This window comes from Puma concolor, chromosome E4 (assembly GCF_028749965.1).
Source record: "Puma concolor isolate L17-30 chromosome E4, mPumCon1.1.hap2, whole genome shotgun sequence".
Classification (NCBI taxonomy): domain Eukaryota; kingdom Metazoa; phylum Chordata; class Mammalia; order Carnivora; family Felidae; genus Puma; species Puma concolor.
In genome coordinates this window covers 7143967-7161755 of record NC_141683.1, presented here as the reverse complement: position 1 = coordinate 7161755, position 17789 = coordinate 7143967, and the positions used below count along the sequence as shown (strand labels likewise).

At 45.5% G+C, this 17789-nt stretch overlaps 1 protein-coding gene across 6 annotated transcripts in view; it reads right to left on the bottom strand.

Annotated features, from left to right (window-relative positions):
* Positions 1-462: 462 nt before the first annotated feature.
* The window catches only part of DDR2 (discoidin domain receptor tyrosine kinase 2), a 156410-nt gene continuing 139083 nt past the window's right edge, over positions 463-17789 (bottom strand). For all 6 annotated transcript variants that reach the window (XM_086693127.1, XM_086693125.1, XM_086693130.1 and 3 more), the window contains 6 exons: positions 16780-17003; positions 15235-15362; positions 12759-12950; positions 12230-12464; positions 9341-9490; positions 463-7276 (listed from right to left, as the gene is read on the bottom strand). In XM_086693127.1, coding sequence (XP_086549253.1) covers positions 7142-7276; positions 9341-9490; positions 12230-12464; positions 12759-12950; positions 15235-15362; positions 16780-17003 — 1064 coding nt within the window. In that variant the 3' untranslated portion in view covers positions 463-7141. The remainder of the gene's footprint in view (positions 7277-9340; positions 9491-12229; positions 12465-12758; positions 12951-15234; positions 15363-16779; positions 17004-17789) is intronic.

Below are 17789 nucleotides of genomic sequence, written 5' to 3'. Positions count from 1 at the left end.
TGGCTGGGGGGGGGAGGGGAGGTTCATCTTAATGTGTCGTATGAAGACTCGGTCCGTATTCTGTTCATAGTTTTTGTCGCTTTTTGTATGCGTGGTCTGTCTTGAGCCAGACGATCTTTGGATTTGGGAGGGATTTCTATGTATCAGGCAAGACAACTTTGTAACAATAATAAAGCATCCTCAATTAATTCTGGACTGGACTCTCCGGAGCTGGGCTAATGGGACGACACAAAACTCCAGGTCTCTAGTATGTTTGGATGTGCCAGAGACCCAGACGCTTTCCTTCCCGTACACAGTCAAGGAATAGGAGACAGGCTTGTGCAAGAGACCCTCTACCGACTCCGCGCACCCCGCGCACACCCTTGGCTCTGCCCCCTTGCCCCCTCACTACTCCAGAAATACTGTAAGGAGTGAAGATCGCAAAGCCAGGAGCCGGCGCTATTTGCACAGAAGAAGGATCCGTCAGTAGCGTATTTCTTTAATCATTGTTATTTACAATTTATCATCTGACAGACTTACAGAGAATAAATAAAGAAAATATACAATTGGTATCTTGTTTCCTTTTCTAATACAGAGAACTTTTACCTATTCTGTTTCGGAATGACTAGGATAGTTTTAAGCAGAAATCAATCAGTTTGCTCTTTGCCCCTTGACAAGACACATCATCCTCCAAAGCCCGCAAAATGAGGCTCAGATATTCCCTCCTCGTAGGAAGAGTGAGCCGTGTTGATTCAGAAACTCAACCCTTAGGAAGTTACCAGACAACAGGGTAGAAAAAATAGGATATCATGAGTAGTAAAGGGCATAAAATGAATAGGCTAGATTACAAACTCTTGGTGTGTTTGCAGGAATCCTCCCCAATTTCAACTATTTCCAAGCCTCTTTGCAAGAAAACAGGTTTTCACTCAAAGTAATTGCCTTATCACATTATGCTTTCCCAGTAAGTCTTTGTGCAAAGTCTCCCCTTATATGCAATTGTGAATGTGGGTAAGCACAGGCCTGCTTGGGACTTTGACCTTTCTCCTTTACAAGTTCTTGACCAGGTGTCTGCAGGAGAAACCAAAGAGCTTCAAATGGGCTGGGTTTGGGGCTCTTGCTGGGGTGCATTGCAGAGAACTGCCTTGAACTGCTGTCTAAACACCTCAAGGAATGAGGTATTTCCATAGATCGATGTCATCGTTAGAAAATATACAAACTGAGAATGAACTTCACCAGGTACAAGTCTGCGCACTCTTTTTTCTGTCTTCGTTTGAAAATAAACCCTCTACGATATAGCAAAGCAATTCTCCCTAAATTCACCCCAGTTACGCTGAATGACAAGTTTCGGTTTCTATCTTTTATTCATTCAAAAAACAACACTCAGCAAATATTTGCTGAGTGCTCACTACATGCTTGGAACTTTACAGGACACAGGCTAAGCAGTGTGAACACGGTTACCACCTTGTGACCCTTAAATAGGGCACGTTAAAGATGCCATCACAAAACTCATGGCTGCGATCCGCAAACCCAGAGTTTCAACTGCCCCCAAAGTTGCTTCTGTGTTTACATTTAATTTGGTCCAATGTACCTGCCATTCCGTTTAAGAATTGGTATTTAGGCAAATTAAATGTCTGTACTACTCCGAAAATTGTGTTCATCACACGTTAGGGGACCCTATGCCACCGTACTCTGTTCCTTCCACAAGCCAGCCCTGGTGCCATCAACTAAGTGCCACCTAGCTCTTGACCAAAAGACCCGTTTACCCTAAGTCCCCTGCTTGCCACCATTACAAATCTTACCACTTGTAGGAACTGCAGGAACCATCTAGAACGTCCTACAACTGATTCTCTAGCCAGCAAACTACGTGCGGGTCTCACTCTCTTTTGTGTTTCCAAATCCTTCTGAGTTGTTTTTGGGTTGTTCCAGAGGCTAAACAGCAAAACTAGTCAGAAAATGTGGAAGCGGTGTAGGCAGGATCTTTCTCATTGACAAAGGAACACATTAATTTGTTGTATTCTCTCTAGAATTCTGTAGGATTGTAGTGTGTTTCCTGCCGCATCCCACGCGGGGCCAGGTTACAAATCAGAAAGGGATAAAGTATCCAGAAACTAAATAAATACATGTAAAAAAAACTGGTGACATCTGAGTGAGGTCTGCAGTTTAATGAATAGAATTACAAATGTCAATTTTCTGGTTTTGAGAATAGACTACGGTCACATGTGATGTTATCAATGGGGAAAGCCTGGTGTTAGGGTAAGGCCGCTCTACTTTTTTATAACTTCTTGTGAGTCTTAAAGTATTTCAAAATAACAAGTTTTTAAATAAAAGATACACCAAGTAAATAATTACCCACCACTTGTCTGCCATCAAGCAATGCAGCTAATCGTGCCAGAGAACTAAAAATGCCAGAAATCCAATCACCATTGACCATTCTGGTCTCTTTCCGTATTGATTCAGCATTCCAAGGCATTTACCAAGTGGAAAAGGCGTTCATCTGTTTCTATAAAAATGTTAACTTTCAACTCAAGAAGGACTTCCCAGCATAGATCAGAATCTGCAATCGGTATTCCAGAAACTTTTAGGGACCTACCGTATACACAGCCAGAGGTCAGAGATCTTACTGAAAAGGCCAAGACGGCAGGTACATAAATTCCAGTTAGGATCAAAGACTTATTAACCATATGCTGGAAGTGATCTGGGCCCTGGCTGTAATTTTCTTCATTTTCTTTTCAGTTTTGGGCAAAACAAGATGCTGTTCTGCTTTGGAATATTTCCTTGGGATATCTTCATCTCTCCCTCTTGCAGACACTCCCCCTCTTCTGTTCCCCTTTACTCAAAACATATGGCTCAGCCCCACATCATGGCTTCCTCGTGGGAAGTCTGGATGGGACTAGAGAAACACTTGCTTCCAACGTGGCGTATACCTCTCTGCATAGATATCAAGTGAGATTTGGTCTTGTCTAACTTCGGCCTATTATTTCAGTGTTTCCCTGTGGCTTTTCTGGGCACAGCAGTGATGGGCATTATTTTAAATGGATTTGATCAACAGAAGCAAGGGAAGGGAAACAACGCCCCGTGAACTGCCGTAAATCATTTCCAAAGCAGCACTTGGGAAACACAGTCCAGTTCAAGCAAAGGAACGATCTCTTCCCACCACCGTTTACCCAGCGCCTGCAGGGCCCAGAATACACTTCGACGGGGCGCCCCCTCACCTGCCCCCGTCTGAAATTAGATCATTCCCTGATGGTTGCTTATGTGTTTTTATAAGGACCTTCCCTTTCCCAAAACTCTGAAAAGCTCCCTTCCTTTTCATACACCGCACCTGACTTTTCATTTTTTAATAAATACTTTTATCATCTCTGTCATCCAGAATTTCTTTCCCTACACATATTTACCTTTTATCTCCAATAACACTTACATTTTCTGCCCTCTCTCGGATCTCTCTTCCGAGATTTGCTTTCATGCTTCGGCATGGATTCTCACCTGCCCCACCTGTTTCTGCCTTGCCGCCCTGACTCGCCCAGGGTCCTTCCCCTGCACTCTCCCTTACCTTTTTTTGTGTAGCCTTCTTTCTAGTCCCCACCCGCCTCCCCACTCAGGCACATGCACATTCATTTATTCTTTTTCTTTGTTTGTTACTCCCTTTCCATATAATGCTCTTCCTCATACTGTCTTGTGTACTTGTACGTGATCTTTCCACAGCATCAAGACCACACTTTCCCCTCTGTGTCTCCTTCCATTCCAGATCCCTTCTGATCACACAGGCGTCTGGACAGCACATCCAGATTTGGACCTAGTTAGCAGCACATTCACCAGCAAAAGTACAACGTGAAATCTGACGATCCCCAAACACAATCTGGATATGAAGTAGCTCATATCTATCACGAAGGGGATGACTCACTACGAAGGTTAACAAGGCCTCCGTGGTTCGCTGTCCCCTTTCCTATCTCCTTTTCTCAAAGCTCCCAGCTACGTTCTTCTCATCGAAGTTTGAGCTACTTTGAAATTCTACGTACTAAGCCTTCTTCACCATGTCCTGCTATTGGGTTTCTTTGGTCCGTGCAGCGAGGCTCTGCGGGCATGGCCGGGCTAGGAGCTAGAGCAGGGTCTCTAAGGTAGGAGTCTCAGTGCCAGAAAGCTTCCTCCTCCTTCTTCCTCCGTTCCTCCTGAACGGGTTTGGGAGCCACGTGAAACCAATTACTCTGTGGCTCAAGGCCAGGAAAATCCAGACACGTTCAGTTTATCTCCAGTATGATTTTCTTTTTATACGGGGGATCATGGAATGCGTGCGGTGGTTTGAGGCAGAAGTGTGAAAAGAAAGAAGTGGAGAGATTAGGCAAAGACGGGGAGATGATGTTATTCTCTCTGGCCACATAAGAAGCCGCGGGCGCGGGCTGCCTGTGGGTCTACCAGAGGCAGGTGCAAAACGGAGGATAGGCCGTAGGCCTGGATTTCACCTGCAGCGAGGTGATGAAATTTCCGTGTCAATGTGCCCAGATGAAACAGGGTTTCTGGGTGCCTCTGTGAGGGTGTTTCCAGAGGACTTCAGCATCTGAATTGGTGCACTGAGTGAAAAGGACTGCCCTCTCTGGTGTGGGCCGCTCGGGAAAAGATGCAAAAGACAGAGGAGGGGAGTCTGCTCTCTCTGCCTGACTGCTGAACTTGAACGTCAGTCTTCTCTCCTCCGTTTTCCCGGAACTGGGCCCCCCACCCACTTCCCTGGGTTTGCAGCTGCAGGGGACAGCTTGTGAGACTTTTGAGCCTCCTAATCACATGGGCCAAATCCTTATAATAAATTTGTGTGTGTGTGTGTGTACATATATATCCTATTGGTTCTGTTTCTCTAGAGAGCTCTCGGGTACATGAAGTTAACACGGGTCTTGAAAGCAGTGTGACAGGTCCTGGGACGTAGGAGAATGAGTCTGGCCCTGCGCGTGTCAGATGAGATAATGTCTATGGAAATGCCTGATGAACTTGAAAGCGCTGTACAAGTGGCCGCTGCTACTATGACTATGACAGTGCGTTCCCTGCATCATTGCTTTTGCTGACCGCGATCGGCAGAGCAGGACAACCACGTGACCAGATGACAGACTCTGCGTCAACTCTAGATGCAATTACCCAGCCAGCACTGAACCTATCAGAACTGGGCAAGGTTTCAAGGCCGTCTAACCCCATCCCCTCATTTGACGGCTAGGGAAAGTAAAGTCCGGAAAGGTGAAGTGATTCCAGAAAGTGTGAAGAATAACACACTTGGCTTGAGGCAGAAGTAGGATCAGAGCTCCAAGCCAACGCTCTCCTGACCCCCACGCCAGTGATCTCGGCAGAGTTAGCCCTGGCAGAGACTGGAGCCCAGAGTCGAAGGGCAGCTATGGGAGAAGATGTCCGCTCGGGTCACAAGACCGTCTGGGGGACTTGGGCACTTGGCTTCTGCGATAGCCTGGAGAGATGTTAAAGGCTGAACCAGGGAGGACAGTCAAGTCCCTGAGCGACTGTGCACAGGGGGCCGGGTGAGGGCTAGGGAAGCAGACCCAAGATCTCAAGACTATTTCTTACACTTGGGAAGCGTATTCTGTAACCTTTTCTTGTTGCTCCCTCGGAGGGAATGGAGGGGCGCCTTTTCCTGCTTCTCATTAAGTCTGAGGCCTCGTGGAGGAGACAGCTCATCATCTGTTCCGAGGGGACTCTTACTAAATAGTGTATCAGTTTCCTTGGCTTCTGAACCCAGAACCCCAGGATTTCTTTCCTGCTGGCCGCACCATCCGCCGGGGTAAGAGCCTCCACACGAAGCAGGAGCAGTGAGGGACTTCTCTCTCACGCTCACCCTGTGCCTCTCTGCAATCAAGGACTCTCATACAACCATTTACCTTGGGTTTCAAAGCCTCTCTCTTTCTTGCCTGACTCCTCAGCCTGCATCTGAAACTCTTCGGCAACAAAGGACTCCCCCCGACCTCTGGAGGTGACCCGTTCACCCTCGTGTGTTCTGTTGGTTATGCTCGCTCTAATAAGGAGTGGAAAGCTATCTCTTTGCGACTTTCCCTCGTTGGCCCTAGGTCAACATTTTGGAAACACTCAGAACAGACCTACTCCCTACTCCACAGGGCCTTCAGGTATTCGTGCCAGAGAAATTCACACACACACCCCAGCCCACGGGTCCCCTGGGGGATGCACCTAATAAAAGAGCTGAAAGACTTGGAAAAGACGAACCAAAGGACCCATGGTCCAGGTATCAAAACACCAGTCTCTACTGATTCAACACCAGGCTCTCACTGAAACACATGCCTGAAAATATCTGAGCAAGTGGGGGACCCTCAGCAGAAATCACAAGGGAATAGTCCACGTGTACCTGCCCTCCATAGACTTCTTTTCCTATGTCCATTCTCTGTTCAGGAACCCTTCCACGCACAAGGTACTTTTTTGGCAAATGACGATTGCCCTTCACACGGCCTTGCGATACGCTCTCTCCTACACACATTCTCTGTATTTCCTATGCATCTAGACCTCCCCCTTGACCCCGCCCACAAAATGAACAAAACACCCATTCTGAGAACCTGGGGTTTTTCAAGCATGTATCATCCACTTTGACAGGAGAAGGAAAGGCAGAGGGTAGGACGTGTCCAGAGGCCACATTAGGAAACTCAGAAATCTCTGATCAGTTACCGAATACCAACCATCTCATCGGATTCTCCACGCTTACCGAGTGTCTTCCCTAAGCTTAATCCCACGTTTCCTAAGATATCAGTATTCTTCAAGTTTTTTCTTTCTGAAGATACATTTTGAAAGGTGACATGGAAAAAATATTGTAGCATCTGCACATTTATAAACATAGCATATTTAACCTTTATAAATTATCTAAATTGTCTAGCTTGCTATCCAACACTTTGGTATATTAAGTAAGATTTCTTTACTAGATTTTATCTTTCCTAGGATTTTTTTTTTCTTTTTGACTTCTTTAATGTAAAAAAAAAAAAAAAGAGTATATATGGGTCAGGGGTAGAGAGTGGGGGAGTGAAGTGAAGGCAGGCCAGGGACAGAGACAGAGAAGTGAATAAGCCTCCGTCTCCCGGCCCATTCAACGTCCGGATGGAGTGGCTTAGGCGTGGGTGAGTGGTAGGTCTCGTGAGAAGGACCTGGGCCATCGGAATGTCGCCAGGCAGTGATAGCGTCACTCGTCCCCTTGCTGAAGGAGCAGAAGGTGGATCTCCTGGAACGAAGGACGATGCTTGGTGTCTCTTCTCCAGCAACTGAGCATCAGCTTGTACACAGAGTCAGGGCAGATGGCAGGCTGAGGGAGGTAGGTCTTTGAAAACAAAGGTGAACAGAAAACAAGGATGTTAAGAAGCGGGGGTGGGGGGGAAGGAAGTGTGGTTGCATTATAGTTTTGTCTGCCTCCCTCCCTGCTTGAACTTGAAAACTAAAACAGGTGTGGTGTCTGTTCTTCCCGCTCACATCTCGGCCCCCGTCCCTTCGCTTGTCTTGCCTAGTTGTTTGCAGCAGCGTTTCCTGATGAACCATTCTGAGGTCCCCACTGTCATACAAAAGACGAAACTCTAGCCAAAAAGAGGTCTCAGACTGAAAAGCAAGTTGTTAGAACACCAAGTCCTCTGGTTACGGCCCAAGTGTTGAGGTTTATCTTGGCGGAGCCCATCACGGCAGGGGCAGAAAGTGAATTAGGTGGTCTCAGCTCCTCTACCAGAATAGGACCCCAGCCGGATGCAGACACCGGAATGCTGGAAATATCCGTGTTGCTCCTCCCATAATGTTCTCTGGGACCCCCTGCCCCGGATTGGGCCACGCAGAGGAGTCTGCTGACCTCAGAGTCCACCTTGCAGCTGACAGTATTGAGAAACTGCTGTCCCTACACTCTAATGTCAAACTTAAAATTTGAATACGGACATTTTAGGAATAAAATTTAAAGTAATGAAATTTTGTAGACTACAATAAAGTTTAACTTTGACAAGTTATGTTTAGTGATTAAGGTGCTAAATGTAATACATTTTTATCGAAAATTACAACTTTTGCTTATAGGGGAGAAGTTCACTGAGCATATAATGGTAATACCTGATTTTGACCTCAGCTTCATTCAATAACTTAACTTTGCTATTTGACCCCTTGGTAGTGGGTGAAAATACATTTGGCTCACTACTAGTAGTGAAGATGAACTGGGGGACCCTTTTAAGCTGAGTATTTAAAAATAAATAAGAAAAATAAAATCCTGGGCATTGTTAGAAATTAAAACTAGAATAGGTCAGCCTCGTGTCATGATGTATTAGTCCAGTAGAAAAATCACTTTTTTCCTTGGTCCGCTCACTTGGCCTTGGTCCACTGCACACAGGGGTGAATTTGCCCTTTGTCATGGTATGAACACAATTATTTTACAACCAAGACAGGTCATTTGGATCCCCTGCTCCCAAAAGATCTACAGAGCAGCAAGATAAAGTGAAATCCCAGGCCCTCTTCCTCTTGCTTTCAACCTGCATATTGTCTTATCTCTTCTTATCTTTTGCTTATCTTTCTTATCTTTTGCTTACTTCGATGTATTTAAGGATTTAAGTTCTTCTTTTCTTTTCTTTTCTTCCCCCACCCCCCCAATGTGGGGCTCGAACTCACGAACCGTGAGACCATGACCTGAGCTGAAGTCGGACCCTTAACCAACCGAGTCACCCAGGCGCCCCTACGTTTTCATTTTCCGCAGGCCTTCTCCCTCTCACTAGCTGGCTTCAACTGCCACCCTCCAGGGTGCTGTGGCCAGGCCACTTTGGGGAGGCTCAGTGCTCCAGCCACATCAGCAAGCTCCAAATCCTACAGGTCACGGGGTCTTTACAAACCGAGTCACTAAAGAAATGTTAGAGTATCCTGACTGGGAATTGGGACCCTCGTCAGCGTGGGACCCCGCTGTTCCCCGAGTTCTGGACACATCTGCTCATCTCCCGGCACAACAATCCAGAAACATTGCTAAATATTTAGTCCAAACCAAGTTTTTAGGTACTGTCAATGAATCCCTTATTCATTTTTTAAACTTATATTTTTGTTCTTAGTGTTTCAACCAGGAAGATGAACCATACGGTCCACAGCAAGAAATAGGGCAAACGTGAGAGAGCGGATTTGATTTCCTGCTGTCTTCGAGTCGCAGAGGCACCTGGCGGAACGGATCCCTGCCATGTGGATCGGGCAGAGTGTATGGCTGGCAGGGGTGGTGGGGGGCGGACCTCAGTCTTTCACGTTCTCTGGATAATTAGTGACCAAAGACTGCCATCCACGTAGCCCATCTCCCGGCTCCGGCTATCCTGCTAAATCAGGACTTTCTTCTTCTCACCTTGTGAAGCACCCAGGTGTACACCCTCCCACCCCCAGCAGTTCTCACCTGCCTCCCTTGGTCCCGGAAGAACTCTCCAGTATTCTCAATGACCTGCTCATCAGACAGCTGGGAATAGGGCTGCTCCTGGCAAAAGGTGAACGTCTCCCACAGAGTCACCCCAAAGGCCCACACGTCACTCGCTGTCGTGAATTTGCCCTGTTCACGTAAGGAAGAGAAGAGGAAACCAGGATAGCCAGTGCATGATATGCGCGGGTGAGATCTGCATGCCCTGGTCACCCCCTTCCACGCCCCAGGGCAAGGAAGACTGGGACTGCCAAGATGTGCATGGAGAATCTAAAATGACAAAATGGGGCGCCTGGGTGGCTCAGTCAGTTGAGCGGCCAACTCTTGGTTTCAGGTCAGGTCACGATCTCACAGTTCGCGACATGGAGCCCCGTGATGGGCTCTGCACTGATAGCATGGAGCCTGCCTGGGATTCTCTCTCTCCCTCTCTCTCTGCCCCTCCCCCACTCGTGCACTTGCACACTCTCTCTCTCTCTCAAAATAAACAAATAAACTTAAAACAACAACAACAACAAAATGAAGTTGCTTGGGCCTCAAGCTGCAGATCATTATCTTGTCCCCCGTGGCCTCAGCTTAGACCTGCTTCCCTTGGGGATGAGATCCCAGGGCTGAAAGAGGTGCAGCCGTAAGCCACCTGACTCTTCCACCAAGTGTCAGAAGCTCAAACTTCAGGCTGTAGGGTAGCCTTGGGAAAATGCCCATGGGAATGGCAAAATTAGAATGGAAAGTCAATCGCCTTTACATTAGAGACAGAGAAATCTAGTTTAGGTGCCCAAAGTCCCTGGGAGAATGCAGGACCCTTGCTTCCCAGGTCAGTGAGAGTCCCAGTCTTGAAGGGTAGACTAACACGTGACAGCAATGGGATTCAGATGTAATCAGCATGCATTAAATACGTGCACATTTTCTATTCAATAAGTACAACCCTCAAGTAGATGAGGTTATTTACCCTTATTTATTTGGGTCAGAAAAGTGAGACAAGAGACGTTTACTAAAAATCTCCTAGATAGCAAGACCATTAGTCATGGAAAAACTGAGATTTGGAACAGGACCCTCTGAATCTCAGACTAATAATCTTTTACAACACTCTATAATACCTTCAAAGAGAGCACTGCTCAATAATCACATCAGAAATGGGAAAAATGTGTGCATCATGTGTAGATGGTAAAGATCCTTGTAAGGACTTAAGTAATCTGGTGTATACAGGCAGCATTCATAATAGTGGGAATCAGAAAAACACTGACATCTCAAATTACAGAGATATCATTAAATTATCGGCTATACACACACCATAGGGTATGATGCAGCCATTAAAATCACATTTTTGTAAATGTTTTATTTATTTTTGAGAGAGAGAGAGGCAGAGAGAGAAGGAGACAGAATGTGAAGGAGGCTCCGAGCTATCAGCACAGAGTCTGACCCAGGGCTCGAACCTGTGAACCGTGAGATCATGACCTGAGCCGAAGTTGGATGCTTAACCGGCTGAGCCACCCAGGTGCCCCTAAAATCATATTTTTGAAGAACGTTTAATGACATAGGAAATGCTAACGTTGTAGAGTTATATGTGCATCGTATGGTCCCAATTATGGAATGTAATTATCTGTACACAGGAGTCCCCCTTATCTGTAGTTGCACTTTCCACGATTTCAGCTGCCCATGGTCAACCGCGATCCAGAAGCCAAGAACGCTCTGCCCACGCTACATGGTAGCCTAACGCCACTTCACGACACCTACGCAATTCACCTACTTCATCTCCTCATGTAGGCATTGTATCATCCTACATCATCACAAGAGGAAGGGGGAGCATAGTACGATATTTTGGAGACAGAGAGAGAGAGAGACCATGTTTGCGTAACTTTGATGACAGTATCTTGTTATAAACAGAATCTTGTTATACAATATAATATAACAATACTACTATTGTTTTTACCCTGTTACTGTGCCAAATTTATGCATTAAGCTTTATTATAGGTATGTATGTATGGGGGGAAAACATAGTATATATAGTGGTTTCAGGTATCCACTGGAGGGTCTTGGAACATCTCCCCCGCAAATAAAGGGAGGCTACTGTGTGTATATATACATATATACATATACATATATATACACGTATATATACACACACATACACACACACATCTATATATACACAGAAATGTGTGTACAGAAAACAACCCTCAAAGGAAATATGCCAAACTACTAATAATGGATATCTTGGTGAGAGAAAGGAAATGGCTATATATATTTTTTCATTTCAAATTTAATTAATGAATCCTTTAAGAATATGAAAGAGGAATAAACAGATTAACTATAAACAAGGAAAGCTAGATTGCTTCCAGGATTTTCTCAGTGATATTAATTTAGCCAATTAAGACGAAATTACCTGTGTGCAGCATGGCAGGAAGTAAATGTTTAAAGTCTAAAAATTCCACAAATCAGCTAAGTGGTATAAAACCAACAATAAAATATCTCAAACATACACGGTCAGAAAATACACCTCCAAAAGAGACATTTGAAAAACTATTCACTCATGGTCCAGAATACCAAGCGTTGAATAAAAATTATAAAGTGGAGGCACCTGGCTGGCTCAGTCGTTTGGGCATCCGACTCCTGGTCTGACTCAGGTCACGATCTTGGCGGTTTGTGAGTTCAAGCCCTGACACGGGCTCTGTGCTCACAGTGTGGAGCCTGCTTGGGATTCTCTCTCTCTCTCTCTCTCTCTCTCTCTCTCTCTCTCTGCCCCTCTCCTGCTCATGTTCTCTTTCTCTTCCTCTCAAAATAAATAAATAAACTTAAAAGTGGGTCCCTATGCGCCATATGCACCTGCCTCCACGTCAGTCGCTAAGGTAGGGCTTACAGACGTGAGGGACTCACCAGTAAGATGCTCTCCCAAGACATCCAGCGGATAGGGAGGACTGCCCGTCCCTGGATCCGGTAGTAGTCACCGCTGTACAGGTTTCTGCTCATCCCAAAGTCAGCTATCTTGATGGTATAGTTCTTACCCACCAAGCAGTTTCGTGTGGCCAGGTCTCGGTGGACAAAATTAAGAGAGGAAAGGTACTTCATACCAGAGGCTATCTGGGTAGCCATAAACTTCAGGTTGGCATAACTGAGGGAATAAAAAGGAAGAGAGAAAGTAGCCTGCGGAAAGAGGGAGCCGTGAAAGGCATGCATTCCCTGGGTGCTTCCTACGAACTGGAGTTTCGACCTCAGCATCCCTTCTCTGCTCTCCGTGAATCTCCTTGCTTTCCCCCCGCAGGACAGTTGCTCCATTATTCCCTGCATACTAACCTCCCTGCCATCCCAGAACACCAAGGTACTTTCAAGTTCACCGCTCCGCTTCTTCAGAGCCCAGGTTTGTCTCAGGAACACACAGAAGGGACAGACGAGCTGGCTTGCTTACCTGACAGTGGGTGCGTTGCTGGAGGCAGAACTGGGGGGCTCGTGGCGGGAAAGAAACTGATTGAGATCTCCATTCTCCATGTACTCAGTGATCATGCACAGAGGGTCCTCGGTGATGCACACAGCTAAGAGGCGGATGATGTTTGGGTCCTTGAGCCGGGACATGATCTTTATCTCCTTAAGAAAATCGTTCCTTTGGAGGACACAGACACGGGTAAACCCAGAGGTTGCCAGGGTTAGAAACAGGAAGGGGAAGAAGACACGGCAAAGCCTGGTCCCGCCCATTATTCCAAGTCTTGTCTCCCTTTGGATAACCTTTGAGAGGACAGAGAAGTTGGCACCCGGAAACTGTCTCATTCTATTCACCCTGGTATCGGATGCACCCTCTTCAACTGAAATCTTTTGGAGAACACGAACCATGATCTGCTCACATTTGAATCCCTAGAACCTGACAGAAGGCCCACCACGTAGAAAATGATTACCACTTGCTGAATCGAATACACGCTGCTAACAACGAGTCTGCGAAATGAAACTTTTCACTGGTAATCGTATCTTAAGTGCCCTGGGGATTTACCTTTTTAAAAAGCCAGGGAGTCACTCTATGAATAAAGCAAAGAAATCTTTTATAAAGTGAATAATTATCCTCTGGTTTATCTGATCATTCTTTTATTTTTCCCCCCTCATACTGGCTTTTCCTGATACAGGGCACACCAACAGTCAGTCACAACACACACTGAGTAGCCCGTTCAAAACAGAGCTGTTGAAAGCTCAGGGTGGTAATGTGGGGTCATTTCAAAAACAGCACTCGTGTGGCCAAGACCGTTAACTGATTGAGTACTTAGTGACAACCACCCTTGAGTCACAAAGTGGGCTATCACCTTCCCAGTAACAATAGCTGCGTTAGTGAGACCACTGGCCCACATTCTGGAAACTATCGGAGCAGAGGAGTCATCTCCAGTGAGTTTTCTAGGAACCTGGACTGGCAGTCATATCGTGTTAATATAACACCCTTGAAATCAATGTAGTCGTGATATGAAACCTGCCCTCTTGGATTCCCCCTCCATTCCAAACCAGGGGTTTCCACAGCTTTGGGGGGCGGGGCAGAGTCTACGTCACCCATCACTGCTAAAGTGCAGTGGGTACAAGAGGAGAAACACCAAACCTTGCCAACCAAAACAATGGGCAAAGGCTTTGTCACATCCTACACTTTCTTCCTCTTGCCACTCTCTCCAATCATGTGCTAAGGCCAATATAAAGAATATTCCATCTCTCTAAGGGAGGCAGAGGATGTCATCAGTGCATACTGATGTCCTTAAGATTGAAATTCTCAGGGGCGCCTGGGTGGCTCAGTCTGTTGAGCATCTGACTTCGGCTCAGGTCATGATCTCACGGCTCGTGAATTCAAGCTGCGTGTGGGGTTCTGTGCTGACAGCTCAGAGCCTGGAGCCTGCTTTGGATTCTGTGTCTCCCTCTCTCTCTGTCCCTCCCCCGCTTGCTCTCTCTCTCGCTGTCTCTCTCAAGAATAAACATTAAAAAAAAAAAAAGATTGAAATTCTCACAGTTGAAATTCCAGTTTTGTTCCCTCACCTTTCTTCATTCCACATCCTGTCCATTGCAACACTTTTAGTGAAACTCTACCACCACTCGTGGAATTGACAATAATTTGGGGAATAGGAATAGTAAGTTTTCTCTCACTGTGAGTATCAGTGAGACTAATCAAGTCAACACAAATGGGAAAATACATACGTTACCCAGATGTGCAGACTTCTCTGAGACACAGACAACCAGCTTTCAACCAGCACGCCTCCCTGGGTGAGGATTAACTCACCATTACTGTAATGGAAAGGCTGTCAGACAACGGAGTATGGCTGGAAACTGCAATTTATGTGGCAAAGGATCCAAGAGACTATTAGCCAGTTTGGGAAACAGCTAAAAGGACTGTGGATCCTTTTGCTTTGAGGTCCATGGATACTTTTCCAAGTAGAGGTAGCTTCTCATTTGGGGGGTTGCTGGACACAGAAGAGAAGAAGCATAAAAGAGAAAAAAAAAGGGATGAGAAAGTAAGTAGAGATGCGAAAAAAGGAGAACGGAAGAGACTCAGCAAGAGAGATGTGTGTGAACGTGGAAGTCTGCCAAGACGTGGTAATGACATTCAGGAGTATGTCTGTGCATAACCATGGCAGGAGCAAATATTCAGGCTGTTGTGTGTGTTGGGAAGTACAGCTCTGTGCAGAAGGAGTTAGGAGGTAGATAGGTAGCTAATTCGATGGATGGTGGGCATTTGCGTCTGCCAGGGATGGAGGGGAGAGGAGACGAGGGCGACAAGCCCATCAGAAAAATAAAGCGTAACAGTGACAGGTGAGGCAGCTCACAGACCTTCCCATCTCAAAAGAAAAAATTGCTCAAAGGTTTCCAGGGGTGTTCCTGATCCCGAAGGTGAAATACATAAAGGAGAATTCAAAATGCAGACCACAGACCTGGCGTTCTTGTTGGCATCTGCTCGGAGCATTTTCACGGCCACCAGGACAGGCTGGTTGGCACTGACATCTAGGGCAAAATCTTTGTCTTTGAACTTTTCCATCCCCTCCACTTCACAGAGATGAACCTAGACAAAAGTCACCTACTTTCAGCATCATCGTTTCTCCTGAAGACGCCTCAGTGCTCTTGCTGGGCATTTCCTGGAGACAAGCTAACTCTTAACAACTCCAGTAAAAATCATCAAGAGACTGTTAAGATACGTGTGACACACCTTTAATTCAAGTGGTTGACACACACAACGGTAAAGTACCCAGCTGATATGATACGTTACTGCTTTGTGAAAGAAACATACATTGATTGGAACATTAAATATGTCAACGAATCTACAACATGGTATTTTATTACAGCACAGTCCATTATAAAATGTCACTTGGCATAAATGCTCCAACTTTGACTCAAGGGAGTTTAGTTAGCGGATCATACAAAACACATGGCAATCTCCTCTCTAAGTCATCCTTTGGTATGGCATCAGCAATGTAAGTAACCCCGATGTATTATCAACAGTGTAACGAGCCTGTGTTTTCAACCCAGGGGACAGAATGAGTACCTACAACATCACAAACAAATGCCATGGACCCTTCTACCCCTACCAACACCAAACCTACCCAAGGGTAGAGCGCCACCCATACTGAAAACCAATAACACATTCTTATATTTCATTTAGAGTTCAGATGGCACTGTTGAAGTGCCTATTGCCACTTAAATCATGGCTTGGAATTCTCAGAAGGTTCATGTGACCGATGGAAGAGTGCAAAGTCACTATTACGTGCATCACTCGGAGGGCAATTGGGAAGAGTGCTCCTCCTTATCTCAGTTGGCAGTTCATTCCCTGGTGGCTGATTCTGGGACTAAAGTCAGGGGCGAGGTTGTTTTTGACCACTTTACACATAACTCCCATTGAAAGGAAGAAAACAAAGTGCCTATCAAGCAGCAAGATGTTCTTGGACAGTTTATAAAAGATGATCACATCTTATGGGTCCCCACCCTCTGTAACCTATCGTAAAAGTTGCTGAAAATATTGAATGTTTTTCAGGATATCTGAAGTCCAGTGACTTACTGGCTTAAAGAACAAACTGAGGGTTGATGGGGGGTGGGAGGGTGGGTGATGGGTACTGAGGAGGGCACCTATTGGGGTGAGCACTGGGTGTTGTATGGAAACCAATCTGAGAATAAATATCATATTTAAAAGATAAAATAAAATAAAATAAAATAAAATAAAATAAAATAAAATAAAATAAAATAAAATAAAATAAAATAAAAAACATTAAAAAAAAAACCTCCTACACAGAAATCAGAAGACCCAGGGTCTCTGTTATTTCGCAGAGATGAGGTTGACCCAACACCAGCCTTCTGGAAGACAAGGTGAGGAGAGATAAGTGAAGGAGACATTCTAGTATGAATCCACTTTGGAAAGGGGTCCTATGCTCTACTGGACAGTTTTGAGATACCAAGAACTGGAGACCCCAATAGAAGACTCAACTCACCTCCCCAAACTGGCCTTCTCCTAGCTTCTCCTTGAATGTTAGGAGTTTCCTGGGGAACTCTTCCACAGCCACGTCTTTTCCTGAAAGCAAGTCCATGGTAACAGCAGGCACTGAATAGGTGTTGCCTCCGGTTACCCCCTGCAGGTTCACAATGTCAGCCTCCGCGTAGTGGGGCGCCCCCTCGGGCCCGCTGGGCTGGGCCGGCTTTGCAACACCACTGCAGCCTGGGAAGACATGGGCGATGAGTCTTACTCCAAGGGGCATCTTGACAGGAAGACTGGGAGGCGCCCCCAAGATCACCCACCATACCCCATGCCATTGTCATTTGGAGAATGGCTCCTCTAGAGACTCTTTCTTAGGGCCTTTGGAATGTAGACCATCATTTTCTCTCTTATTCTTTTCAAACTGCATGATCACCAACAACCTCCTTGGCTAATCTTATGGGATTGTGGTGAAGCTATAGGCCACTTCATGCACTGTAAGGGCAGGAGTATTAAAGTTTGAAGATTTAATCATGTTTCTTTAATTTTAAGACACCATCATTGATTTAATAACCTATATTAGGGATTTAAAAAACTTTCTGATTATATGATCTAGTTTAAGATATATCCTTCTTTAAAAAATAAGCATTACAGGACACCTGGGTGGCTCATGGGTTGAGCGTCCGACTCTTGATTTTGGTTCAGACAGTGATCTCATGGTTCATGAGATTGAGCCTGTTAGGCTCCACACTGCTTGGAATGCTCTCTCTTTCCCTCTCTCTCCACCTCTCCTTCTCACTCACTAGCTCATTCTCTCTCTCTCTCCCAAAATAAATAAACTTTAAAAAATTAAAAATAAACATTAAAACATGCGGGGGGAGATGTTTTAAGACTTTGGAAAATACATAAATTACTTTAGTTCAACCTAGGAAATAAATTCGTTTATATCCCTTATTCTTGCTATCTCTGTAAAATTGCCTGAGTTCAATGTGCTCCTTCAATGTTTGCTGTCTGTGGAATGATAAATAC